This window comes from Diospyros lotus, chromosome 12 (assembly GCF_014633365.1).
Source record: "Diospyros lotus cultivar Yz01 chromosome 12, ASM1463336v1, whole genome shotgun sequence".
In the NCBI taxonomy this organism is placed as follows: domain Eukaryota; kingdom Viridiplantae; phylum Streptophyta; class Magnoliopsida; order Ericales; family Ebenaceae; genus Diospyros; species Diospyros lotus.
The window spans coordinates 2988009-3014982 of NC_068349.1; the positions used below are offsets into that span (position 1 = coordinate 2988009).

The following is a 26974-nucleotide window of genomic DNA, read 5'->3' on the forward strand; positions in this document are numbered from 1 at the left end:
ATCCTCTAAAGGGTGGCAGCGGTGGGTGAAATTGTCCCTCCAGTAATGGTGCTCCTCTTTGTCATAGTTCAAAGTGCTTGAGTAGAGCCTGCAGGCTTTGTCTGGGTCATTGGAGAAGAAGCTTGCCTTGTACTTGGCTGGCAGGCTGAAGAACTCCTTGAACACGCTTAAGGTGTCGTCCATCAGAGCTTCTGAAACACCATGGTTGATCACCTGCTCATTCTTGATCAGAACCCCAAGTCTCCAACCAACAATTCAAAAAAAAAAAAAAAAAAAATTAAACCCAAGTTGCAGACAGACGGACCTGAAAGCATCCGAGCTCTTGGCAAGCTTCCAGAATGGTTTGGATGGTTCCATTGGCATCATCGGACAGGGAGCTTTCCAGATCAAGGACTGGAGGTCTTTGAAGAAAGGAGCAGTACTGGCCTGCTCATTAGGTCTTCTATCAGCTGGGAAAGTGTAACTTTCTGGTACAGTCTCAACATTAGACCAATTTGAAATCATCACATCCATTGCTTGCTGCTGCAACATTAGACTTGATTTGTGGGTCAATTGCCGGAACCTCCATATTTTACGAGATATATAACGACAAGGTCTTAGTCCCCAGCATCAGAAGAATAAGATTCCATCGTAACATTATGGCAGCAATATTGACGTTTGCAATGGGGCAATATCCCTACCCTTCATGCAAATACAATTAATAAGACACATTAATTAATTAATAAATTAAGCATGCGGATAACCTGTTTAAAGATATCCTTCTATATGGGATTTGATGGGTGATTTGTGGATTAATTATATATCATGAAACCTAATTAAGCCACTATCAGCTAACGTTTCTACATGCCCCAATTGCAGTTTTGAATAATATTCCTCCTAATCAAACTTAATTGAGCTGGTCCCCCAAGTGAGCTTTGATGATTGTTATGTATTGGAAAGTTTATATATATATATATATATATAAAGGTTTTCCTTTCACTAAAACAAGTTCCATTTCATTTAATTTGCGCATTGATAACTCTCAATCATTCAATGAATCCAAAAATGATCTGATCTTTCTGATGTGGCCAATTTTGATTTTTCTGATGTGGCCAATTCTGGGCTGTTGATGTACTTGTGATGAGATGTTGTGTATAAAGGTGATCAAATTTCGATCTAGATAGAGAGAATTCAGTTCTAATATTAATCATAATTAATTTTTGTCTAGTTGAATCCCGATTCAAAATCTAAAACTATTTACGGTGATTAAATATTAAATATTAATAATAAATAAATTAAAATATAATATATAATATATAATATATTGTATATACATAATACAATACGATATCTTTTTAAAAATTCATATTAAAAGAAGGGATAAAAGTGTGGATCAATTTGGACCGATCTTGTTTTAATAACAATTGAACGGTTTGAAATCTTTACAAATTTCAATCTTGGTATAATCTAAACTAAATGAATATCTCTACATACATATATATTACGATGCATGAAAACTTCTTCGGGGTGTTATTTCTGCGTTTCTAAAACATTTTCGTTTTCAAAACATCAAGAAACGTTTTTGGGTTACTTTTATAATTTTAAAAACTTTTTATGGCCATTTCATAATATTAGAAAATATTAAAAACGTTTTTTTAATTTAAAAACACATTTTCATCCATGAATAAAATAATTTTTTTTCTTTCTCTAACTCAAAATTCTTAATTTTTTCTAGAATTTGTTTTCCAAAATTTGTTTGATATATTATGAAATTTATTTTTATTTTTAAATTGAATAACTATTTTTTATAATTTATATTTAAAATTATATTTACAAAGAGGACCCTATATTTTTTTATTTAAATATTTTTATTTCTTACTTTTTAAAAAAATGACGCTTCTCTGTTTCTATTTCGTATCATATTCGTTTTTTATTTTAGTTTTTGTATAACCTACCATATACATGTACGCACACATTAATAAAAAATCTATAATTAATAGAAATTATGAGAAAATAAAATAAAATCTAATATAATTTAATCTTAATGTCTATGTCTACGATTTTTCAATAATAGAATAGTTCGTACTAGCCAGTAGTTTTGCATAACGTAATCGTTTCTATCAAATTATATTTTTAAATGAAGGACCAATTATTTAAAAATGAGTGACGAAGACTTTTATTATATGGACAAATGACCTTATCATAATTGAGACGCAAAATTGGCTAGATTTGAATTTTTTTTTTATAAATAATGATAAAATAAGAAGGGTTACTTTTTCATATATATATATATTACAACGCCACCTATGGTCAGATTAGATTTTTTGTACCTGTCTGTATCTTCTATTGACCATTGGGTTTTCATTTAACATATTTAATCTTAATTAGATATGAATTTGAGGATTTATTTACTTAAAAATGTTCATACACATTTATTTTTAATATTTTGTACTGAAGAAAAAACTTTATCAAAGTTGATTATAATTATAAGATTTTAATTAATTTTACGAGAACTAGTGGTCCATAATATTTTAAAATATTTTAATATTATTGTTGTCTGAGTATAATAATAAAATTTATATTATGAGATTCGTCTTTGAGCCATTTGTACTCTAAGAAAAAAACCAATTAGAGGATACATGACATTCTCTGTACAAACACTTTGATGTTTAACTTATATTCTCTCAAAATGCAAAAGAAATCACATAGATTTTTAATTAGTATATATGACTAACTTTTTTTATAATAAGAGTTCACTTATTTATAGTTGAGTTTGAGGGATTTGTGATAACTATATTTAATATTTCGAGATCAACAATGATTTGGCTTATCCTTATTCGTTACACAGTTTTTAGATAAAATTTCAAAGTCATTTATTTGTATTTTTTTGTTCTGAAAATGTCCCGCATGGGAGTCTTTTGAGAAACTTGGCCAAGTTACTCGAATCATCCTTTTGTTGGGAGTCTATTAATTGGACGATTTTTTGGAGACCTTTCTTCTTGGAGGGTTTATCAAGCTCTTTTTGGCTCTCTCTTTCATTTTGTCTCTTATATTTTATTTTTAACTTTTAAGATTATCCTTTAATAGGTTTCATGATTAAACTGATATGTATTAAGTGGGTGAATCCCTTTGCCTTAAGTTCTTCTCCCTTAAGATCTCTCTCTAGTTTTACTTAAGATTTTCTTATGGGTCTCTTATTGGGTCTATTTAATTAGGTTTGTCCATATACACATCAATTACTCATAATTTTTTTCTTTGGATTCCTTGGAGGGCAAAGTGGCTTTTGTTGTCATTTATTTGCTGGATAACCAAGTGTATCTATAGTAGGTCTTTGTTTCCTATAACCCGTTTATTTTATAGTTGTCTTAAACCCTTTTATGTCTTGGCAATTCTTCGTATTTGTTTTTTAGATAGAGAGCAAAGTGATCCTAAGTCATTGGCTTTAAGGTTTTTCTTGCTTGGCCTTTTTTTACATTTGGCTCTTTATTGTGTGTTCTCACGAGCCTTTTAGTTCATTACATGTTTTAACCTTTTTTATCTTTAGATTGTGTGCATCACAAGAAGTATTTTAGCTTATTGCATGTCTTACCATCCTTTTTGTCTTCTTGGATGGTGATTCCCAGATTGTTCTTACGCTTTTTGCATCTACATCATTCTCATGCATTTTACGCATTGGGTCATGAACTCAAGATCTCGAGAATTGCCACTAATTAAATTGAAAGTTATGGTGCCCAAAAATATCAATACGTTGTGCATAAGGAATGCTATATATCATAACGCAAATGGTAATGGTATTTGTAAATTGTGTTTTGGCATTATATTTTGATCCTTGTAGAATTATAAGTGTTTCTTCTTATACTTAACAACACTTTTATAAATTATTAACTACTTTTTAAAAATTATAAACACTTTTAATATGTGTAAAAAGTGTTGATAATTTTAAAAATAACAAATCAATATCAAAACACTAAAAATAACATTTTCCTAACCCAAAAGAGGAGGGGACCAAGTTTAAGATGATGTCTTCATTTTAGGACCCCTTCGCTATATTAGTCACCCCAATCATAAAAATATAGGAGGTTGCTTGAACATGAACAATACTAGAACAATAAAGATATATAAATTATAATGATAAAAAATTATCCTTGAGTAGTCAACTATCGCTATTTGCTCCGTTTCCATATCTCAAGTAATAAAAAGATAGTACGTGTTCTTCTATACACTCTGAATCTAAAAGATAGATCAACAAATTCAACTCCCGAATTATAATTTATAAGGTGATAATATGTGTTATTCTATATAGTCTAAATCTAAATGATAGATCAACAAATTCAACTCCCAAATCACAATTTTGGAGAATTCGACACGAATTTACAAGATTAGCTGTAATTTAATTTGGCCTATCGAACCATCTATCAATCTGAAGCTGTTGAGTTGGGGAATTTAAAAAAAAAAAACCCAATGTTCCATTTAGCCCAACCTATATAAGGATCAAGATTTCTCAAAATAACGGAATCTAACTCATATTGCTTAGTATATATGCCACTTGTTGATACTCCCTATTGGCAACAGTGAAGGTTAAATTAAAGAAATTCTACTTGCAGGCACTCCTAGTGAGACATGCTTCCATGACATCCCAACGATCATCACACACACATATAGAAAGAGATGTTGATTATTTTTAACTCAGAAAATACATACTTTTTACTGTTCGAGTTATTAAATATATATCATACGTTCTTGCTTGCCAGTAATCAGTACTGAGAATTAAAACTCAAAACCCATTTATGAATTCTCACCCAAAAGAGGTGTCAATGGGGATCAGTGATTCAAACTGGTCTGAAATTGAGAAGGGAGCAAGGTTTGTCCCAAACTGGTCCAAACACCTCCAATCCGTGCCCGAAGATTTTGTGTTTCCACCGGGTCAAAGACCCGGCAAGCTCACTGTTCTTCCAGCCAACGGCCCAGTAATCGACCTTAATCAAGCTGCTAATCATGATCCTTCTCTAGCAGCTCACCAAATTATAGAAGCAAGCCGGGAGTTTGGATTCTTCCAGGTCCATAATTAGTCGTAATTATTACCCAGCTCCATCTGCATGTTCTGCTAATTATATATATATATATATATATAGAAATGAATATTAATCTGAAACAGGTGACCAACCATGGGATTTCGAAGAAATTAACGGATGAAGCAATTGGTGTGGCCGAGGAGTTCTTCGAGATGCCGGCCGAGGTCAAGGCCAGCGTGTTCACGCCAGACGCCAGTAAAAGTTGCAGGCTTTATACCAGCAGCCTTGTTTACGACACTGAAAGGTTCCATTTCTGGCGAGACAACTTGACTCATCCTTGTCCTTCTTCCCAGGATTGTTTCCATCTTTGGCCTTTCAAGCCTGCTAGATACAGGTTCATCGCCAAATCTACCATTTTCTTAATCCCTATTCCTTTTATTGAACAATTAAATTAATTAATTAATTGTCAGGGAAGTGATAGGAGAGTACACAGCAGAAGTGAACAAGCTGCTGATGAGGATTTTGGACTTGATCCAGCAAGGACTGGGCCTAGAATACGGGATCTTCCGAGAGGAGATGAGAAGAAGACAGTTACTTGGAGTCAACCACTACCCTCCATGCCCGGACCCAAGTTTGGCCCTGGGAGCTCCTAGACACTCAGACCCCAATCTCATATCCATTATCAACGATGGGGGCAAGCCAGGGATCCAGTTCTTGAAAGATGGGCAATGGTTCAACATTGAGCCCATTCCTAATTCTTTCACAGTCTTCATAGGCTGCCAGTTACAGGTACACGGATATGTATATGGATCTCCACCCCCATCATATAGTGATTAATTAAGTTTATGTTTATATTGTGTATATATGTTCGCTTAGATTATCAGTAATGACAAACTGAGGAGCGCGGAACATCGAGTGGTGACGAGCTCAGAAAGGGATCGAACGGCGCTTTGCAACTTCATGATACCCTCTGAAGAATGCTTCATAGAGCCTGAAAGGGCTTTGGTGAGTGCTTCCAATCCGCCCGTGTACAGAGGACTCAAATACAAGGAGTTCCTGAATATCTATGCGGAGAAGCTGGCTGAATATCAGGCTGTAATGGAGAGCTGTAAGCTGCAAGCTTCAACTAATATTGATCAACTCGATTGATCTCCAGACCCATCAATATTGCTACCATTATCCTAAGTTGTGTTGGACTGCCCTGTTTAATGTTTAATGTTCAATGTTTAATGTTTATATATATAATACATCAATTCACAAGTCACATCAGTTTGGATATTTAAATAGTACCAATCAACCAACACAAACATATATTAACAAAACTTGTATTCATATTTTAATTAGGTTCTACTTTTTAATCAAATTGGATGTTTATTTAAATTGGGTTTGTTAATTTGTCACCTCATGTCACTTGTTAAGATATATTTAATGTATTTTATTTTTAATATTAAATATTTTTATTAGTTAACAATAAATACATTATATTTTAAAATATTTTACCAATTAATAAAAATATTTTAATATTAAAAATAAAATATATTAAATGAGCATTAAAAAATAAAATGACTAATTTACCTTTGAAGAGTCACCCATAATAATATGTCATGTATCTCAAATAATAAGATGATAATATATGTTCTTTTATCTAATCTAAATTTAATAAATAAATCAACAGATTTAACTTTGAAATCTCAATTCTAAAGAATTTGACACAGATTTAGAAGATTAGCCATTAGTTAATCTGACCTAACGAATAATTCATGAATTCAAGACGATCGAGGTTTATCGCTGAACTTATATAAAGACAAGATTACTTCAAGTAAAAAATTAAATGAAGAGATTTAGTTCCGCTCTTACTTACAAACAAACAGTCATACTGAAATCTCAAGACTGAACCAACCATCATCACACACACATATTTTTACTAATAGTAAGTTTCTTCATAAATGTTTCAGATCCCATTAAGACAAAATATATATATATATATATAAAGAAGAAGAAAGCTCTTCAAGTTTATTATATATATATCATGCATTCTTGCTTGCCAGTAAACAGTACTGAGCATTAAAACTCAAGAGCCATTTATGAATTCTCAGCAAAAAGAGGCGTCGATGGGGATCAGTGTTTCAAACTGGTCTGAAATTGAGAAGGAAGCAAGGTTTGTCTCAGATTGGTCCAAACACGTCCAATCCTTGCCCGAAGATTATGTGTTTCCACCGGGTCAAAGACCCGGCAAGCTCACTGTTCTTCCAGGCAACAGCCCAGTGATCGACCTTAATCAAGCTGCTAATTATGATCCTTCTCTAACAGCTCACCAAATTCTAGAAGCAAGCCGGGAGTTTGGATTCTTCCAGGTCCATAATTAGTCGTAATTTACCCAGCTCCATCTACATGTTCTGCTAATTATATATTATATATATATATATATAGAAATGAATATTAATCTGAAACAGGTGACCAACCATGGGATTTCGAAGAGATTAACGGATGAAGCAATTGGTGTGGCCGAGGAGTTCTTCGAGATGCCGGCCGAGGTCAAGGCCAGCGTGTTCACGCCAGACGCCGGTAAAAGTTGCAGGCTTTATACCAGCAGCTTTGTTTACGACACTGAAAGGTTCCATTTCTGGCGAGACAACTTGACTCATCCTTGCCATGCTTCCCAGGATTGCTTCCATCTTTGGCCCCTCAAGCCTGCTAGATACAGGTTCGTCGCCAAATCTACCATTTTCTTAATCCTTAATCCTTGTGTTAGACAATTAAAAATTAATTAATTGCCAGGGAAGTGATTGGAGAGTATACAGTAGAAGTGAACAAACTGCTGCTGAGGATATTGGACTTGATCCAGCAAGGACTGGGCCTAGAATACGGGTTCTTCCGAGAGGAGATGAGAGGAAGCCAGTTACTTGCAGTCAACCACTACCCTCCATGCCCGGACCCAAGTTTGGCCCTGGGAGCTCCTAGACACTCAGACCCCAATCTCATATCCATTATCAACGATGGGGGCAAGCCAGGGATCCAGTTCTTGAAAGATGGGCAATGGTTCAACATTGAGCCCATTCCTAATTCTTTCACAGTCTTCATAGGCTGCCAGTTACAGGTACACGTATATATGTATATGGATCTCCGTCCCCATCATATAGTGATTAATTAAGTTTATGTTTACATTGTGTGTATACGTTCGCTTAGATTATCAGTAATGACAAACTGAGGAGCGCGGAACATCGAGTGGTGACGAGCTCAGAAAGGGATCGAACGACGCTTTGCAACTTCATGATACCCTCTGAAGAATGCTTCATAGAGCCTGAAAGGGCTTTGGTGAGTGCTTCCAATCCGCCCGTGTACAGAGGACTCAAATACAAGGAGTTCCTGAATATCTATGCGGAGAAGCTGGCTGAATATCAGGCTGTCATGGAGAGCTGTAAGCTGCAAGCTTCAACTAATATTGATCAACTCGATTGATCTCCAGACCCATTGATATTGCCACCATTATCCTAAGCTGTGTTGGACTGCCCTGTTTACTGTTTAATGTTTAATGTTTGGGAAATTCTATTCACAACGAGCATTTTAAGCAATTGAAAATTTAGTTTTATTCTTCTATTTTTTACAATCAATTTAATAATTTTTTGTAGTATATATTTTTCAAAAATACCCTCTTCTACACAAGCAGCCATTCACACATATTCATTTCTTTAACATCTTCAAACCTCAACAATTTTGATTCACAAATATAAGTTTCACGAGACAAGTTTACAAAATAAAAAACATATATATACATACATAAACACATATATATATACAATACAGACACACAAATATATATTCTATCCACTTTCCCTTTCGTTACCAACCATACAATGCTGCCCAAACACAAAAAAAAATTCACAATGAGCAAAAACAAAAAATAGATGAAAATAAATAATCACACACTATATATATATAAAGACACACATACATATATATACATGCACACACAGACACACAAACATATATATACGCACACATACATATAAATATATATATATAGAAAGAAAGCTTGACGGCCATGGCTGCCGAGCTTCATCAATCGCCCATAATCTCATATATATATATATATATATATATACAAACACACACATACATATATATACACGCACACACAGACACAAACATATATATATACGCACACATACATATAGATATATATACATGGCCGTCGAGCTTCATCAATGACGCCCCTGAACCCTAGAGTTTAGGGGCCTTACAGTGCCCCGAACTCCAACGTTCGGGGCACACTAAAAGCTCCCGAATGCTGGAGTTCGGGCCCCGGACGTTCGAGTTCGGGGAGTTTGCTGAACTCCAGAGTTCGAGGGTGTCATTGATAAAGCTTGGCGGCCATGGTCCCGAGCTTCCTTTCTCTATATCTATATATATATCTAGTGTTCAAAAACGCGCTAGGCGCTAGTCGGGCGCCAGGCTGGGGCCTAGCGCCTAGGGCGCCTAGGCGGGGCCTAGGCGGCGACTAGGAAAAATGATTTTTTTTTTCCTAAAAACCTTTTGATGTAATTTGATATTATTTTCAGGTAAATCAAAGTTGAAAAGACAAGTGAAATAATGGAATTAAGACTCAAAAAATAAACTATTATATTAGTTATAAGTTCAAGAAGGTAGAAGTAGCAATAATACAACATAAACCATATCCGAAGAATCTAAGTCTAACTATTTAATTGGTCTTCTTCCTCTCCATATTCTTCCAATACACGATCTTCATCGGACTCAAAATCAAATTCATTGATTTCTTGCTCATCTTCTTCTTCTGATTGAAAATCATCTTCATGAAGCTCTCTCATCCTAGAACTTCTTCGAGCTTGAAGCATCTTGTCTGCTCCCGATGCTTCACCAACCACTTCCCAAGTAAACCCCGTACCAGGCTCAACTTCTTCATCATCTTCTCCATCAACGATCCATCCTTGTGCATTACTAGCATCACTAGCAAGTAGCACATCAACATTCCTTTCCTTCTCCCTTTTGTGCTTGTTCATCAATTTCGCGTTAAATTGAACATAGACTAGATTGTTCAATCGATTCACGTCTAGTCTATTTCTTTTCTTCGTATGTATCTACATAAATAAAATAAAAGCAATATCAATATAAATGATAATTGAATAAGGATAACTAATTGATAGTAAATAAATATAATTCATATGTACACTAACCCCTTCAAAAGTGCTCCAATTTCTTTCACAACCGGATGAACTAGTGGTTAACGAGAGAATCTTTCTCGCCATTCGTTGCAAGTTTGGAGTTTGATTTCCATAAGTCATCCACCATGTAACTACATAGGTCAAACAAGTATAAAGTAAACAAATTTAATTTATACACTAATACACAATAGAAAGGATTAAAAGAATTTTATACCTGGATTATAATTGTCATCATTTTTCGCACACCCTTGAGTTGCCCACGATTTTCCAAAAGCTCCATCTTTACGAGTATACTTTGGCAACTCAACATTTATAACATGGCCTTGCAATTCACCATCATAATGATAAAACATCTCCACATAGTTAAAAAGCCCATCCATCACTTCATTATCAAGTTGTATATCCATATCCTTGAAAAAGTAGTAGGGATTCAAAAGGTAAGCTGCAAAATGTAGTGGACTATCTAGCCTATCTTTTACCCTTGCTTCAATAATCTCCATAATAGGCTTATAGTTCTTTTCAAGATTATTTAAGGCCTCCTTAATATCTTCCTTTGCTTGCTTAATCTCTCCACATAAAAAGCCCATAGAAGGCTTTCTATCCGCATCAACAATTCGAAGCACCTTCACCAAAGGTGCAAAAACTTTAAGGCATATAGTCACACCATTCCAAAAAGCAATACTCATCACAGTAGCATAGGCTGCTTTCCCTTTAACAATCTTTGACCATTTGCACTCCTCCCATTCGGAGCTGGTAAACATTGCCCTCAATTGGGCCTTTTTCTCCATCAAACTCTGTAAAGTCAAGAAAGCAGAAGCGAATCTAGTAACTCCTGGTCTCACTATATCCCTCTTCTTCGTAAATGACCTCATTAAGGACAAGCTCTTATGGTGTGCATAAATGAAGATTGTGAAACTCTTGGCCTGATCAATGACTTTCTTATACTTCGGCAGTTTTCCAATACTTTCAAGCATCAAATTGATGGTGTGAGTAGCACATGAGGTCCAAAAGATATTTGGCCTCTTCACCTTCAATAATTTTGCCGCTCCCATATTATTGGCAGCATTATCGGTTACTACTTGGATGACGTTTTGTGGCCCAACTTGCTCAATGCATTTATCCACATACTCAAAGATAAGTTCACTTGTATGTGCTTCATCTGAAGACTCTCTAGAAGAAAGGAAAGCAGTACCTGCATTAGAATTAACACATATGTTCATGATGCTCCTCCTTTTTCTATCTGTCCAAGCATCTGTCATAATGGAGCACCCAGTTTGTGCCCACTCTTCTTCATGCTTCTTCAATAACTCTTTTATTCTGTCAACTTCCCCCTTTAATAGTGGTTCCTTCAATTGGTATTGACTGGGAGGTTTGAAGCCCGGCCCAAATTGACCAACCGCCTCAACAAACAATTTGAAGCTATCATTGTCAATCGCATTGAAAGGTATACCAGCTTCATACACCCATCTAGCACAATATTGACGAACAGACTGTGTTCTCTCTTTAAATAGTGCTTCACTAATAGTTTGTTGCCTTTGGCTCATTCTCGCACTCAAACAAGTTTCAGGGCTGATGGAGCTTGCAAACTTATCGATAGGGCCAAGAGTACGGGACGTTTTTCTGCTACCTAACTCTTGCAATTCATCTTCATCATCCCCTTCCACTCTTTCGGAGATATTAACAGTTGATCTCATCAAATCTTCCTCCTTCTTCTTATTTTTCCTCTTATTCTTTGCCTCGGCAATAGCATTCTTACATTTGGCTTGATCTGTTGGAGAAGATTTTGGACATGCAGAAACATTTCCAGAAATGTGGCCAATGTGTTCTTTTACTCTGTAAACACCTCCAGACATAATTTTACCACACAACTTACATTTAATTTTATCCATATTTTTCGGATCAATTAACATTCCATACTCCCATCCGACATCATTTGACTTCCTTTTAAGAATTGAGGAGGCCTCGGACGATGCTCCCGTACTTCCAGTCCTATCCGAATCATTCATTTCACTTCCCGACTCCTGTTTTTCCCTGAGTATTGAATAATTTCAATAATATACATTAAAATTTAACTAAAACTCATCAAATGAAATGAAATCAGCTGCTACTTGAAGCAGCAAGCTGACGCAGCAAGCTTGCATATTGCTTGCTTGCTGCTTCAACGAGCAGCAAGCAAGCAATATGCAAGCGAGCCATGAGTAGCTTTGCGTTGCTGCTTGCTGCTGAGTTGCTGCAGAAAGGCAAGCTTGCGTTGGCGGAGGAAGATGGATGGTTGGATACATACCGCAGCAAGACGCGAACGGCGACGAGAGAGAACGACCAACAGGCAACAGGTGAGGTCGGCAGTAACGAGAGAGCAAGACCAAGAGAAGAGATCAATGGCGGTGGCGAACAACCAAGAAGAGATCGAAGGCGAGAGAGAGAGAGAGAGGAGCCGCGATGAACACAACCAGAGAGAGAAAGGGAAAGGGGATCGGGAAATAGAGAAAGGGAGGGGGAAAAAAGGTTGGCCCAAGACGCGCACGACCTAGGTGGCCCAGGTCGTGCGCGACCCAGGCGGCCGCCCAGGCGGTTAGGCGCCGCCTGGTTCGCCTAGGCGGCGCCGCGAACCGATTAGTCGGCCATGGCGCATAGGGCTACCGAGTAGCCCTAAATCGATGCGGCCGGTTGCTGCTCAGCGCCTAGGCGGCGCTTAGGCGGCCGCCTAGGCCGAATTTTCGAACACTGTATATATCTATATATATGTTTGTGTGCTTTTCTTCTATGTATGTGTGCGTGTATATATATATATATATGTTTGTTGTGTTAATGTATACATGTATATATAGGTGCAACTGTTAATATATATATATGTATATATATGTGTATTTTTTGTTGTATTGATATTTTTTTATTATATTATATACCTTGGATATGATATTTTTTTGTTCTATTATCTTCGTTTTGGAAGGGATGGATGGCGATTTTGAAAGGAATGGATGGCGGGTAATTGATTGAGAAAGAAAGTGAATCTAAGGGTAAAAATGAGTTTTCAAAATAAGATATTTTAGGTATATTAAAATATAGCTGTGAAAAGTAAACCCTTACTGTGAATAGAATTTTCCTTAATGTTTATATATATATAATACATCAATTCACAAATCACATCAGTTTGGATATTAAAATAGTACCAATCAACCAACCCAAACATATATTAACAAAACTTGTATTCATATTTTAATTAGATTCTATTTTTTAATGAAATTGGATGTTTATTTAAATTGGGTTTTGTTAATTTGTCATCTCATGTCAATTGTTAAGATATATTTAATGTATTTAATGACTCGATCAACTCGTGAATTTAAAGTTTAGTGACTAACGAATGATGGATAAGAAACGATTTTAAAATATTAATAATTAGCAAATAACATTTTAAAGTTCAATGATTAAATAATAACAATTTTGAAATATTAGTGACTAATAGGTAATATTTCAAAGTTCAGTGACCAAACAATAACAGAATACAAAATCGAGTGATTATTGGTGTAATTAATCCGTTAATATACCCTTTATTAAATTATTCAAGTGAGTAGTGTATTGATAATTAATTAATGATGTGTGAACGAAGATGTGATTTAAATTTGCAATTAAGATACTCTAAAATAAAATTATATCCTAAATATTTTTTGAAGTGATGAGACACGAGCCAACCCTTTCATTCTAATACTGGATCGATACAGCGCAAGCTTCAGGCTGGACCAAGGTGGGCCAGCCCACTGGGCCTTTGAGGGACTAAATTAGTATTTTAAAAATATAAAAATAATATATAAAATAAAAATTATATTTTCTTGATATAAATTTCTGCAGGTATAAGTCCGTCTCAAGAATGTCTATTTCTGTTGCTTATTCTTTATATGTATAATTAATTAGCATAATAGAGAGTTGATTGTTGTGTGTGTATACATATATATATATATATATATGTGATTGGGGTATTCAATAAAATGTGAAATTATTAATTTTATTTTTGAAAAGTATCCAATCTCGCCCTATCATGTGTCTTTATTGGCAAGCAAGAGAAAAATAATATTGGTCTTTTAATCAATCAATATTTAAAGAGTAATCTCACAAAATCTAACTTTCTCTTCTTAATTTTGAAGAATTCTATCCTTATTAACACAACTCAAAAATAACTAAATAAGAAGGTCTTAGAGATAATTTCGACCTAAAGAATTCATTGATAGTTTGAGATATCGAAGCCTGAAAGATTTGGAGATTACCTTGACAATCCTAGCTCTCGTGATTATGTGAAAGTACCTAAACTTGAAGATATCCCAACTCACTTTTGAAGATATCGACTTCTATTAGGTAAGACCAATGTTATTTTTATAGATTATAATTAAAAATACATATTAATATAATGATAAAATATTTAATATAGCCCAATCCTAACTAAATATTAATATAACCTAGTCCCAAGACTCTCCCTACATCTCCCCTTGAAATTAGCTAGAATTCAATTTTTTTTTTTTTATAAATAATGCTCTCCCTTCACCGCCCCTACGGGGATGACTTATAGGATTCATAATTACTTTTCTTACTAACGAACGTTTACCTAGCTAATGTTTACATCTGACTTTATTCAAACTTTTCTATTTCACCCTAACATTCTTCACTTGTCTAACTAGTATTAAAATATTTCTAAATATCAAACGGACCTACTAAAGATATAATTTTTAATATATCTCCAGTGAAATATTTCTTTCAAATTAGGTTTTATGTACCTATCAGTATCTTCTATTGAGAATCAAATAGATTTTCCTGACATTTTCAATCTTAATGAGATGTGAATTGGAGGAATTATTTAAACTCTCCATGGAGGTTAGGTTTTTCTTTCTGTTTTATTTTTTCCTTAGAAAATTGTAGAGATTAGTTGGTGATATGATTTATATATGGTGGTCCGGTGCCCCATTCACATCACAATGATCCTCAAGATGTCTCTCTGCCTAATTAAACAGTTTTTTAAAACTTTAGTTTTGTTCCCTCTGTTTCATGTATTATGTATTTGAGTATTTTATTTCACAGAATATCACAGGCTAATAAGTGACAAGCCATGTCTGTTCACATTGACAATCATTTTTTCCTTTTTTATTAGGCCCTAATCCCATTATACATTTAAAGGGGGGTCTCCACATAATAGTTGTATAATAAATTGTCTATAAATTAATTATATAAGGTATTAGCATACTCTGTGATACATTATATTGTATATATATCATACTCTGTGTTATATAATGCAACTTTTCCATGTACAATATATCTCTAATGTTGCACAATATACCCTTCAGGTACCTTATCTTTAGGTACTCATATCTTTAGGTACCTTAAAATTTTTTCACTGATTATATAGCTAAGAGGGCATGCACTAGTAGCCTATACAACACAAAAAAGCGTAATGTTAGCGTAATGCATGTAACGAATGGTGTATTATACAACACAAATGCTCAATATAATAACTATAATCTGTATAATACACCTTGCTTGTATATATATAATACACTTTTCATATTATAAATCGAATGATTATTTTATAAAGGCAAGGTAACATGAAATTTCTCCCAGAAAATTGTAACAAGACAACCCCATTGCAGCCTGCACATCAAACCAAATCATCACAGCTTCAAGATTTCATCGACGTTGGAACTAGGACTTCAACAATCAGTCCAGTACATAGCACTCCACACAAACACAAGCACACACACACATTAAACATTAAGCAGAGCAGTCCATCACAGCTTAGGATGATGGTAGCAATATCGATGGGTCTGGAGATCGATCGAGTTGATCAATATTACTTGAAGCTTGCAGCTTACAGATGTCCATGACAGCCTGATCTTCAGCCAGCTTCTCCGCGTAGATATTCAGGAACTCCTTGTATTTGAGTCCTCTATAGACGGGCGGATTGGAAGCACTCACCAAAGCCTTTGCGGGCTCTATGAAGCATTCTTCAGAGGGTATCAAGAAGTTGCAAAGCGTCGTTCGATCCCTTTCTGAGCTCGTCACCACTCGATGTTCCGCGCTCCTCAGTTTGTCATTACTGATAACCTAATTGAACATATATATATAATATAAACTTAGAATTTAACTAATCACCATGTGATGGGGGCGGAGATCGATATACATATATACGTGTACCTGTAACTGGCAGCCTATGAAGACTGTAAAAGAATTAGGAATGGGCTCAATGCTGAACCATTGCCCATCTCTCAAGAACTGGATCCCTGGCTTGCCCCCCTCGTTGACAATGGATATGAGATTCGGGTCTGGGTGTCTCGGAGTTCCCAGGGCCAAACTTGGGTCCGGGCATGGAGGGTAGTGGTTGACTCCAAGTAACTGGCTTCCTCTCATCTCCTCTCGGAAGAACCCACATTCCAGGCCCAGTCCTTGCTGGATCAAGTCCAAAATCCTCAGCAGCAGTTTGTTCACTTCTACTGTATACTCTCCAATCACTTCCCTGACAATTAATTAATTTTTAACTGTCTAACACAAGGACTAAGGATTAAGAAAATGGTAGATTTGGCGATGAACCTGTATCTAGCAGGCTTGAGGGGCCAAAGATGGAAGCAATCCTGGGAAGCATGGCAGGGATGAGTCAAGTTGTCTCGCCAGAAATGGAACCTTTCAGTGTCGTAAACAAAGCTGCTGGTATAAAGCCTGCAACTTTTACCGGCGTCTGGCGTGAACACGCTGGCCTTGACCTCGGCCGGCATCTCGAAGAACTCCTCGGCCACACCAATTGCTTCATCCGTTAATCTCTTCGAAATCCCATGGTTGGTCACCTGTTTCAGATTAATATTCATTTCTATTTATATAATATATATAATTAGCAGAACAAGTAGATGGAGCTCAGCTGGGTAATAATTATGGACCTGGAAGAATCCAAACTCCAGGCTTGCTTCTAGAATCTGGTGAGCTGTTAGAGAAGGATCATGATTAGCAGCTTGATTAAGGTCAATTACTGGGCTGTCGCCTGGAAGAACAGTGAGCTTGCCGGGTCTTTGACCCGGTGGAAGCACAAAATCTTCGGGCACGGATTGGAGGTGTTTGGACCAGTTTGGGACAAACCTTGCTCCCTTCTCAATTTCAGACCAGTTTGAATCACTGATCCCCATGGACGCCTCTTTTTGCTGAGAATTCATAAATGGGTTTTGAGTTTTAATGCTCAGTACTGTTTACTGGCCAGCAAGAATGCATGTTATATATGAAGAGCTTTTTTGTTTTTTCCTTAATGGGATCTGAAACATTTCGTCATCCGGAGGAAACTTACTATTAGTAAAAATATTTGTGTGTGATGGTGGTTGATTCAATCTTGAAGTAAGTTTGTTCTGATAGAGTGCTTGTGAGTAAAAGTGTGGGAGTCTACATCTGTTGTCCCAGATCCCTCTCCATGTCCACGTGGCTGTCTCACCAACAAAAATAAATCACACCACTAAATTAATATATATTGTCATTATCTTAAATTAACTACAAAAAAATTTAACATTCTTCTTTCAAAATCTATTTTGGAATTAACGGAAAAAAAACACATCTCTTCATCTGAAAGTATTTTGTCTGGAAGTATACTATCTAGAAGTATTTTGTCTAAAAAAAATCCATCTCTTCCTATCTTATTAATTGCATATTGAATTTTGAAAGAAAAATGTTAAGTTTTTTGTCGTTAATTTAGGATAATCACTATTTAGTAATGTATGTTAATTTGATGATATGATTTATTTTTATTAGTGAGACATTCAAAGAGACAGAAAAAAGGGACAACAAATCTGGGGTCATAGAAGCAAAGCTAGATCCTTCAATTGTAAAGTCAATATGAAGTATTAGCAACTATCATAAAATAAGAAAGATGAGTTAGATCCCTTTACTTGTAGTAAAGATCTTATATTTATATGAGTTAAGAGATATTATATACTTAGTATTACTCTTCAAAATTCTTGATCTTGACCATTTCAAATTCATGAATGGTTCATTAAGCCAAATTAACTAATGGCTAATCTTTTAAATTTGTGTTGAATTTTTTAGAGTTGAGATCGGAAAGTTAAATGTATTGATCTATCTATTAGATTTGAGTTAGATAAAAGAACATGTGCTATCACCTTATTATTTGAGATACGTAACATATTATAATGGAGGACTCTTAAAAGGTAAATTAGTAATTTTATTTTTTAATGTCCATTTAATATATTTTATTTTTAATATTAAAATATTGTTATTAATTGATAAAATAGTTTAAAATACAATGTATTTATTATTAACTAATAGAAATATTTAATATTAAAAATAAAATATATTAAATATATCTTAACAAGTACCACGAGGTGACTGATTAACAAAACCCAATTTAAATAAACATCCAATTTAATTAAAAAGTAGAACCCAATTAAAATATGAATACAAGTCTTGTTAATATATGTTTGGGTTGGTGGTACTATTTAAATATCTAAACTAATGTCATTTCTGGATTGATGCATTATAAATTTATATTAATATGATATAAAATGTAAAACTCTAATTGTCGATATTCAATTTCAATCACTGTGATTAGTTAGGGCTGCAGTAAATGAGTAAGTCCAAAATACAAGGAGAAAGAACAACACAGAAAGAACATAAAGAATTTTCACATAATTAGACCAAAATGATACATATTCCACGATTATACCTTGATTATTCTTTCAAAGTGGCATTATCTGATTATTTTTGTTGGTCCCCTCTTTCATGATGTTTTTGCCCCCTATTTATAACGAGGGGCCTTTATAGTTTACATAAGATATAAAAATATAAAGATGATATAATAGAGAACAAACAGTCATTATCATCTACATAAAATCATGAGTGAGATTCTCATTACAAGGGATATGGCTCGCCTCAAATAAAGCGAGTAGGTCTCATGCCTCCAGCTGTCCAGCAATTTTGTGGTCTAAGTGAGTTGGGGGATTTTGGAGCGGCGAGCTAAATAGTTAGACTAGCGAACTAGAAGTATCATTGAAAATTTGTTGGATATATAACTAGGAGCTCGCTAAAAATCTTATTGAGAGCTTGCTTGGAGTTCGCTTGGTTCCGCGATCACAATTTGGATTTTAGTGATGTATGAGCTTGTCTTGGCGTGCTTACTTGGGGCTCATGGGTTTTAGGCGGTTGGGCCGGCATACTAGACTGGGTTTATGAAATACATATAACACTAATGTATAAAATATCATTAAAAATGTTATAATTGAGTGTTTAAATAATATTTTTATGTGTTGATTAAAACTATATCTTGAATATTTTTTAGTATTCCAATAATTAATTTTGAATTGATGAGACATAAGCCAACCATTTTCATTCTAAAACCGGGTCGATGTTAAACGGGCCGGTTCTGCGCATGCTTCGGGCTGGTCCACGTGGACCATGGTGGGCGAGCCCACTGGGCCTTTGAGGGGCTAGTTGTCATTTTCAATTATTTTTTATACATTTTGACAAATAGTTTTTAACAATTATTTTTTTATACCTCGACCATTGTGTTATTATAAAAATACAACAATAAAATTTGTAGATAAAGAATTGTCTTTCAAGTCTTCAAGAGCTTGTAAGACAGAAGCGAATTAAAGAACGTGAGAAAGCCTCTAATTATAAATAAAAAATAAAATATTTAAAATAAAGATTTATCAGATCCTAATTAGTAGTTGTGGTTTAATTTTTATATTTTTTAAAAATAAAATTTAAGCAAAAATTAAGAATAATAAAATAATAAAATTAAATATTACATCTGATAAATGAATTTTTATCAGATATAAAGATGTGAAACGAGCTAATATTGCACTTGTCGGTTCGGCTCGCATGAGCCTTGATGGGCTAAATTATCAGGCTTTTATTTTTCATGTTTTGATAATTATAGACTATGATGCACGAAAACATTTTGAATATGTTGTTTTAGCATTTTAAAAAAAATATATATTTTTAAAATATTAAAAAATACTAAAAAATATTTTTGTCTTGTTTTAAGAATTTTTAAAATGACTTGAGGCCGTTTTATAATATTAAAAAAATATTAAAAACACGTTCTGGTATGCAAAGAGACTAGAAAATGAAAAAGATTCGTTTCTATTCCAAAATTTTTAATTTATTTAAATGTATTATAAAATTTATATTTATTTTTAAATTGAATTAACTATTTTAACCTCTCTAAACTCAAAACGTTATATGTGAAGCTTTGGCGTTGATTAAGGAGGCGGCTGAGCTTCCTCAAAATCAATCTTCTAACATGTTCTTCGTTTTTCTTTTATCTATTTATTTTTGAAGTTTGCAGATCTTTGACTTCCATATTGTCCCTTCTTCAATCCACCGTCTCTCTCTCTCTCTCTCTCTCTCCGCCATGTTCTGTTCCAATATTTACTGCATTTGATTCAGTTCCACGCCAATCTTGCATCTCCGAGCCAGGTCCATGGGAACTCAGCCTCTGTCTCAGATAAAAAACCAGCCGCCGCCGCCGCCGCCGGCGGACAATGGCTTCCCGATTCTAGCCATTGCAGTTCTCTGCATCATGGCCACGGCCTTTTTGCTAGTCAGCTACTACATCTTCCTCACCAAATGCTGCTTGAACTGGCAACAACTGGACCCGCTTCGCCGCTTCTCCATCTCCAGGGCGCGAAGAAATGAAGACCCATTGACGGCCTATTCTCCCTCGTTGCAGAGCCACGGCCTGGACGAGATGCTGATCCGGGAGATCCCCACTTTCCAGTTCGGCAAAGCGGAAGAGACGAGCTTGAACAAGTGCGTGGTTTGCTTGAACGAGTTTCAGGAGCTGGATATGCTGAGAGTGCTTCCGAGTTGCGGCCACGCGTTCCACCTGGATTGCATTGACATATGGCTCCAGACCAACGCCAACTGCCCGCTTTGCAGAACCAGCATTTCGGGGAAAACCAGGAACCCCATCGACCGGATTGTGGCGCCGACCTCTTCGCCGCAGGATCCGCAGCCGTTCACGGATTCCCAGATGGGCGGTGATGAAGATTTCGTGGTTATTGAACTGGGCGGCACTGCTAGACAACCGGAGAGAAGAAGCGAGTCGCCGAGAAAGTTCGAGCGGAAGCCGAGAAAGTTTCACCGTGTTTCGATCACGGGCGACGAGTGGATTGACGTGAGGGAGAAAGACGAGCAGTTCACTGTTCAACCCATCAGGAGATCTTTCTCCATGGATTCTGCTTCCGATAGGCTCGTTTACATGGCGGTTCAGGAGGCCATACGGCAGAACGGTGGCGTTAGCAACGGAGAAGAGTCGAGTAGTAGCAGAGGCCGGAGATCCTTCTTTCCGTTCGGCCATGGCCGGGGATCGAGAAATGCCGTTCTTCCGATCGAGTTCTAGCCTTAATTACTTCAGGATTTTGATTTTCTGTGTTTTGTTTTTGGTGATTGAGATAGTGAAATTAACTCTTTACAGTTGAAATTCCTTACTTTTGTAACGCAAAAGATCATTGATGAGTGTTCATAGATTCAAGCACGATACTTGAAAAATCTGTTTGTGGGCATGGGTGACAGAATCATTGCCCAAACCACCAACGGATAGAAAATTAGAAATCCCTTTGGTTTGTTCTTTCTCTTTCTCTTCAGAATGAAAATGACTGTCTTCTCTGCCATTCTTCTGGATGACTCCGAGAGAGCAGCAATGAGTAAGAATTGAGTGCAGGCTTTGAAAAGCACTTCTTGAGAATGATCACAGCTTTCTTTTTGGGTTAAAATGCAATCATTTACAAGTTTTTGAATGTGTAAAATACATTTTATAATACATTCTTTACGTTGTACAGACCATCCACGTCGTTGAGCGTCGTAGAAGTCCCCATCCCAGCTCAATCTCACGCTGTTTGACCAGCCCTAATAAAGCAGCTCAGCTCAGACTCGTGTGAGCTACAAAATTTACCCTGCTTCGGAACCGTGAACAAACAATGGAGTATCTCGTTTGACTTTGGAGTTTGGACACCTCAGATGCTTATTAAGTTACGATTTCCCCGAGTAAATCGATGAGCTAGGGAGGAGAATCACAGCTGGATCAGAATATTATTATAATGGCAGCTGGGATTTCACTGGGAGATTCTCGGCCTGTTATTATTGACTTGACATTTCTAAATGAAGAATTCTAACAGAATATGAACATATATCTTTCTGTTGAGAATGAAATTAGAATATCACTCGTGAGAAGGCTAATCCTTTAACAAATACAGAATGTAACAGAAAATGGAGTTTTAACAAGAAAGAAGTATCAATATCAGAGTCTGCAAGGACTTGTATCATTGTAAATGAAGGAAGAGATGAAGAAAAAGAAAAAATCTCAAGACAAGAGGACAAGACACTGGAGGATTCTTGTAGATAATGGTAATCACCCAGAAAATCTCTATTCTCCCGGCACCATCCTAACTGGGTGGCAGCACGATTGAAATATTCCCCAGTTCTTTACGTACATTGTAAAGACAAATGGATAACCTAAGAAACCAGATGAGGTACAAAACATAGATGATTAGTTGACTTGCTAGCGCTTCTGCGCTGTTCTACAAGGCGACAAAAGAGAACATGAAGATAAGAATCCACCTAGAAGACTCACCTGAGATACACTTAAATTGTGCTTGGTCGCTTCTCACTAAGAGAAACTCCGGGTTGAGAGCTTCTGGTAGCAACAAATTCGTTACCGTGCGGCAAAGGCAAGGCCTTTACAACAGGCGAGTTCAAGGACACCCCATGAGCTTTCTTCTTCAATTGTTCAAGAAGTCGGTGAGCCTCCTTGAGTTCGTCTTGTGCAGTCGGGCCATGGCCTTCCCAAGCATCAATCACCTGCTCTTGGAATTTAATTGCAAGGTGGTAGCTGCATAATCCAAGAAACTGAGGTTAAACAACATTATTTTTACCCCTATAACCTAGAACATTAGACAAACTGATCTACCATACTGAGCTGTGCTCGAGTGTACAGAGGAAGGATAAGATGATATTTGGGGTTACTCAGAGAACAAAAGAAAAAATCAGATTATTGATGTTGCAATTTAGCTGCTATCGTCATTTTATCCACACAGCATATTCTTCTTTTTTTAGGTTGGAGCAGGGGGGAACATTCTAGAGATTGGATTGCTACTAGGCCTGCCTATCTTGATCCTCTTTCATTGGCACCTGCAACAATGCCTCAAAAACACAATCCAAGAGTAGCCTGAAATACTAGTAAGAATGCCCCAAAATCATCCCTAGTTATCTATCTACACAAGAGCTTCAGTATAAAAAGCCAAAGATATATCTTGCACTTGATTTCAAGAAATCCATGGACATGATGTAAAGAAAGATATATCCACCAAATGCCAACATTCCAGAATTCTTGCATCAAGTCCAGCAGCTTGGATGGAGAAGAACTGAACTGAAATTACAAACTTAACAATGTCCAGAATGCAGATCAGAGGCGATCTAATTCAATGAATTTAAAAGAAATAATCCATGGTGACATAGGACATTTACAGCAGGCTTAACTCGGAGCTGTTCAAAGTGTCCTTGCTGTAACAGGAAATGACCAGATGACCTTTCAGAAGATACATTGTTATTCTTATCTGGTAATAAAAGAAGCAGTCACAATGACCTATCACAAGAGGGAAGCAGAAAGACTAAGAATGATAGGTGGAGAAACAAAACAATGGTGCAAAGAGGATCTGATTTGGAAAATAGTGGAATCTTGCTAACGGAGCATTTGCTTTTCCTGTATCATACTGAAGGATCAAAATCATTATCTTTAAGCAATCCACACGTATTTATACTCCTAATAATAAACATCAGGCTTATCTACTGTGCAAGTGGGGTTGCTTCTTTTTATTTATTTTTCTCTCTCCTTCCTTTCTTTGTGAACGTTTTTTTTTTTCCCCTTTTAATTTTAGGAAGGGAGCTGATTTTCTATGGATCTAAAAGAAACTTGAGCATGTGTGTGTGTAGAGAGGAGGGGACCTAATGCGCATATCTTACAATGTTTCCTCTGTACAATTACCATATCATGCAGTGTGACAATATTTTCTCAAATCCAATACAGTATCAAATCCTGCTGTTCTGGCAAAACATAAAGAACAATGTGACTTTATTTTTTCTTTCAATGTATCATTCCATAAATACGTAGACACTTGGATGATCTTTGCATATCAACATGGAAAATAATAGGGAACAAAAGGCAGGCTATGTCATTAAACTATGATGCTAAGCATCACGATGGGGTAAATGATCCATAATCATATAAACAAGTCTAGCATAGTAAATCTGCCCTAACAATAATAAAGGGTGACAATTAGCACAACCATTTTATAGAAGCTCAATACAACTTGAACCAAGCCTTCTTCCATCTACTTGAACTTGAGAACCTGCATCCTTTTTAACTACTCTGCTCAATAAAGGCACAGAGTTTCAGCTATACCACAATGTAGCATGTTTGAGAGGCTGGAAGTTGCTCATAATGTTTCACCTGAATATAGAGATCTAGATTTTTATTCTCTTTATTCTTAATTTTGTAATTTCTATATCATGTGCCTATATCCTGGGTAGAACATAAACAACAACAATGATAAACAAAAAATAGCAACAAATACAAAAAGATGGCAATAAGACGTTCAGTTCAGAGAAAAGTTCTGTATATTTGCATGGAAGGGGCCTAGGCAAGTAAGAAGATACCAATATGTTGTTCAACACAAGTGATAAACTGATTGATTTGACATGCAACAAATTCTTCAAGATATTTCATGCAACCAAAAAAAGAAATTATGCAAGGGTTTCGTTTATTACCTTCCCATGGCACCATATGCTTTTGAAAGGTTCTGGCATGCTTCAATTGAATCCACATGACTAGGACCAAGAGAGACATCCATGATTTCCTTGGCCACTGCAAACATCTGTGCGGCTGACTGAGGCCTATCTAGTTCCAAATATGCTGCACCCAAGTTATTATAAATATATCCAACCCCATAATGCTTGGAACCAAAGCATTCTTTCAATCTTTCTGCAGCACTTTCTAAGTAGGGAATAGCCTCTTGAACCTTTCCTGTTAACAAAAGTAACCAGCCAATCCGTGCAGAAACACTTCCTTCAGAGTGCTGTTCTTGAGGGAGCTTCTCAAGCATATTCTGAGTTCTCTTCAGTAACGTAATTGCTGTCTCAAACTCATTCATTGTCTCATATTGCATGGATATCTCCATGTATGCCTCAGAAACTTCTACTGGAGAGGTTGCTTCTTTCTTGTCAAGAATCCCACGTGCAATCTCCAGACACCGCTTTGAATCTGCAAACTTCTCCTGATTACACATAGCTTTTGCCATAGAAATGAAGACTAGAGATCGATCCTCGCTCTCTTTATCAGTCTGCTGAACAACACTCTTCAAAGTATTAATCGCCTCCTCATATCTTCCCAACGCAATCTGAATATTTGCAGCATCAATCTCTGCTCGAAGCAAATCAGAACTAAGGCCCCAATTCTTTAGCACCTTCTGCGACAACTGGTTCTGCTCAAGTGCTTTCTCATGCTCCTCCAACCCAGTATAGATTACCCCAAGAAGCCGCCTATCATGTGCAACCTCCACAGAGTTATGCCCCAATTGCACCTTGTGTATCTCCAGCGCTTTCAAACAAAATGGCACTGCGTCCTTAAAGTTCAAAACAGCAACATAAGCTTCTGCAAGATCCCTGTTAGCATTACCAAGTTCCCTGCTATCTTTCTCGAGAGTCATCTCTTTTATCTCCAAACATTTCCTAAGATTACAAAGAGCCTCCTCTCTCCTTCCCATGGCCGTCTTTGTGTTTGCCAAGTCAAGCTGGACAGCATGAAGAATTGGCCTGATATCATCAACACTAACAGAGCCCTCCTCCTCCAACCTACCTAATATCCTATTCGCCCTATTAAGGTACCCAAGGCCATCATTAAACCTTTTCAAGCTATAACAAGCAGAACCCAACAATTGCAAAGTCATGGCAAGAGATAAAGAAACTTTGTTATCATCCCTATCCAACGCTTTCAAAGCCCTATTGGCAAAACAAAGAGTCTTTTCAGGGTCCTCACCTTCTTGGTCAAGTTTGAGGCCAAGCTTCAGGCAAGCCAAACCGAGCTCCCTCTCATCAAAGCTGGCCTCCATGTCCTTGAGCGCCTTGAGCATGTCGTCGGCAGACTCTGCAGATTCAAAAGCCTCCTCTAGCTGCGACCTCTCTTTGATCTTTCTCTGTCTCGAGGACAATTGAGGGCGGAGTTCATGTTGATCCACGAGGGTGTTGAGACTCTGAGATGGGTTTGTCTGAAATTGAAGGGTTTTAGCCTTTGATAAGAGTAAAGCGGTGGTCTTGGCACGGGTACTGAGATAAGAGTGGGATCGACGGTGGCTGACTTCATTGCCAGCGGCGGCGGGGGGGAGGTTGGTGATGCAGTAATCGCTGGAGAGGAGAGATAAAGAGAGCTTGGTGTGTGGGGAGAGGTTAGAGAGCACCCTGGACGAAGCTCTTCTCATGGCGAATGGTGAGATTTTCTGGGTTTGGCAGCCCAAGTTAAAACCCTTAGAAGGAAAACCCCTCCTTTAGCAGCAGCAGAGGCGTTTCTCTTTTCCAAGCCTATTGTTCATGTTACGTCGGCTTCAAGCAGGCTAATATGCTTTATTATTATTTTTTTTATTCACTTGATTAGTCGACATTCAAGTTATTAATTTTTAAGGATAGATGACGTTCTTGATGCTCTCTCAATTAAATTTAAATATAGATACAATTTATATACACTCATAATTGAACATTCGATGCATGTCTTCCAATCTTATT

At 36.4% G+C, this 26974-nt stretch overlaps 6 protein-coding genes across 7 annotated transcripts in view; 3 read left to right on the plus strand and 3 right to left on the minus strand.

Annotated features, from left to right (window-relative positions):
* The window catches only part of LOC127786497 (protein KINESIN LIGHT CHAIN-RELATED 1), a 27295-nt gene extending 508 nt beyond the window's left edge, over window positions 1–26787 (minus strand). The window contains exons 1-3 of one of the 2 annotated variants that reach the window (XM_052313938.1): window positions 24968–26786; window positions 22776–23033; window positions 22320–22657 (exon numbers count right to left, since the gene is read on the minus strand). In XM_052313938.1, the coding sequence (XP_052169898.1) occupies window positions 22787–23033; window positions 24968–26673 (1953 nt within the window). In that variant the 5' untranslated portion in view covers window positions 26674–26786 and the 3' untranslated portion in view covers window positions 22320–22657; window positions 22776–22786. Of the gene's footprint in view, window positions 1–22319; window positions 22658–22775; window positions 23034–24967 lie in introns of those variants that run through there. The other variant, XM_052313939.1, reaches the window with a different exon arrangement.
* Window positions 4728–6255, plus strand: LOC127786536 (hyoscyamine 6-dioxygenase-like). The gene is made up of 4 exons (XM_052314003.1): window positions 4728–5036; window positions 5135–5385; window positions 5462–5780; window positions 5868–6255. The coding sequence occupies exons 1-4, from the start codon at window positions 4767–4769 to the stop codon at window positions 6138–6140; spliced, it is 1113 nt and encodes a 370-aa protein (XP_052169963.1). The 5' UTR covers window positions 4728–4766; the 3' UTR covers window positions 6141–6255.
* LOC127786539 (hyoscyamine 6-dioxygenase-like) lies at window positions 7019–8580 on the plus strand. Its single transcript, XM_052314006.1, has 4 exons — window positions 7019–7345; window positions 7445–7695; window positions 7770–8088; window positions 8178–8580. Exons 1-4 carry the CDS (start codon window positions 7076–7078, stop codon window positions 8448–8450), a joined length of 1113 nt encoding a protein of 370 aa, XP_052169966.1. The 5' UTR covers window positions 7019–7075; the 3' UTR covers window positions 8451–8580.
* On the minus strand, window positions 9484–10525 carry LOC127786572 (uncharacterized). The gene is made up of 3 exons (XM_052314063.1): window positions 10386–10525; window positions 10184–10302; window positions 9484–10087 (listed from the first exon to the last, which is right to left on the minus strand). The coding sequence occupies exons 1-3, from the start codon at window positions 10522–10524 to the stop codon at window positions 9683–9685; spliced, it is 663 nt and encodes a 220-aa protein (XP_052170023.1). The 5' UTR covers window position 10525; the 3' UTR covers window positions 9484–9682.
* LOC127786533 (hyoscyamine 6-dioxygenase-like) lies at window positions 15692–17399 on the minus strand. Its single transcript, XM_052313999.1, has 4 exons — window positions 17080–17399; window positions 16739–16989; window positions 16346–16664; window positions 15692–16255 (listed from the first exon to the last, which is right to left on the minus strand). The coding sequence occupies exons 1-4, from the start codon at window positions 17347–17349 to the stop codon at window positions 15947–15949; spliced, it is 1149 nt and encodes a 382-aa protein (XP_052169959.1). The 5' UTR covers window positions 17350–17399; the 3' UTR covers window positions 15692–15946.
* Window positions 20426–21816, plus strand: LOC127786557 (RING-H2 finger protein ATL16-like). The gene has a single exon (XM_052314029.1). The coding sequence runs from the start codon at window positions 20625–20627 to the stop codon at window positions 21543–21545; it is 921 nt and encodes a 306-aa protein (XP_052169989.1). The 5' UTR covers window positions 20426–20624; the 3' UTR covers window positions 21546–21816.
* Window positions 26788–26974: the final 187 nt, after the last annotated feature.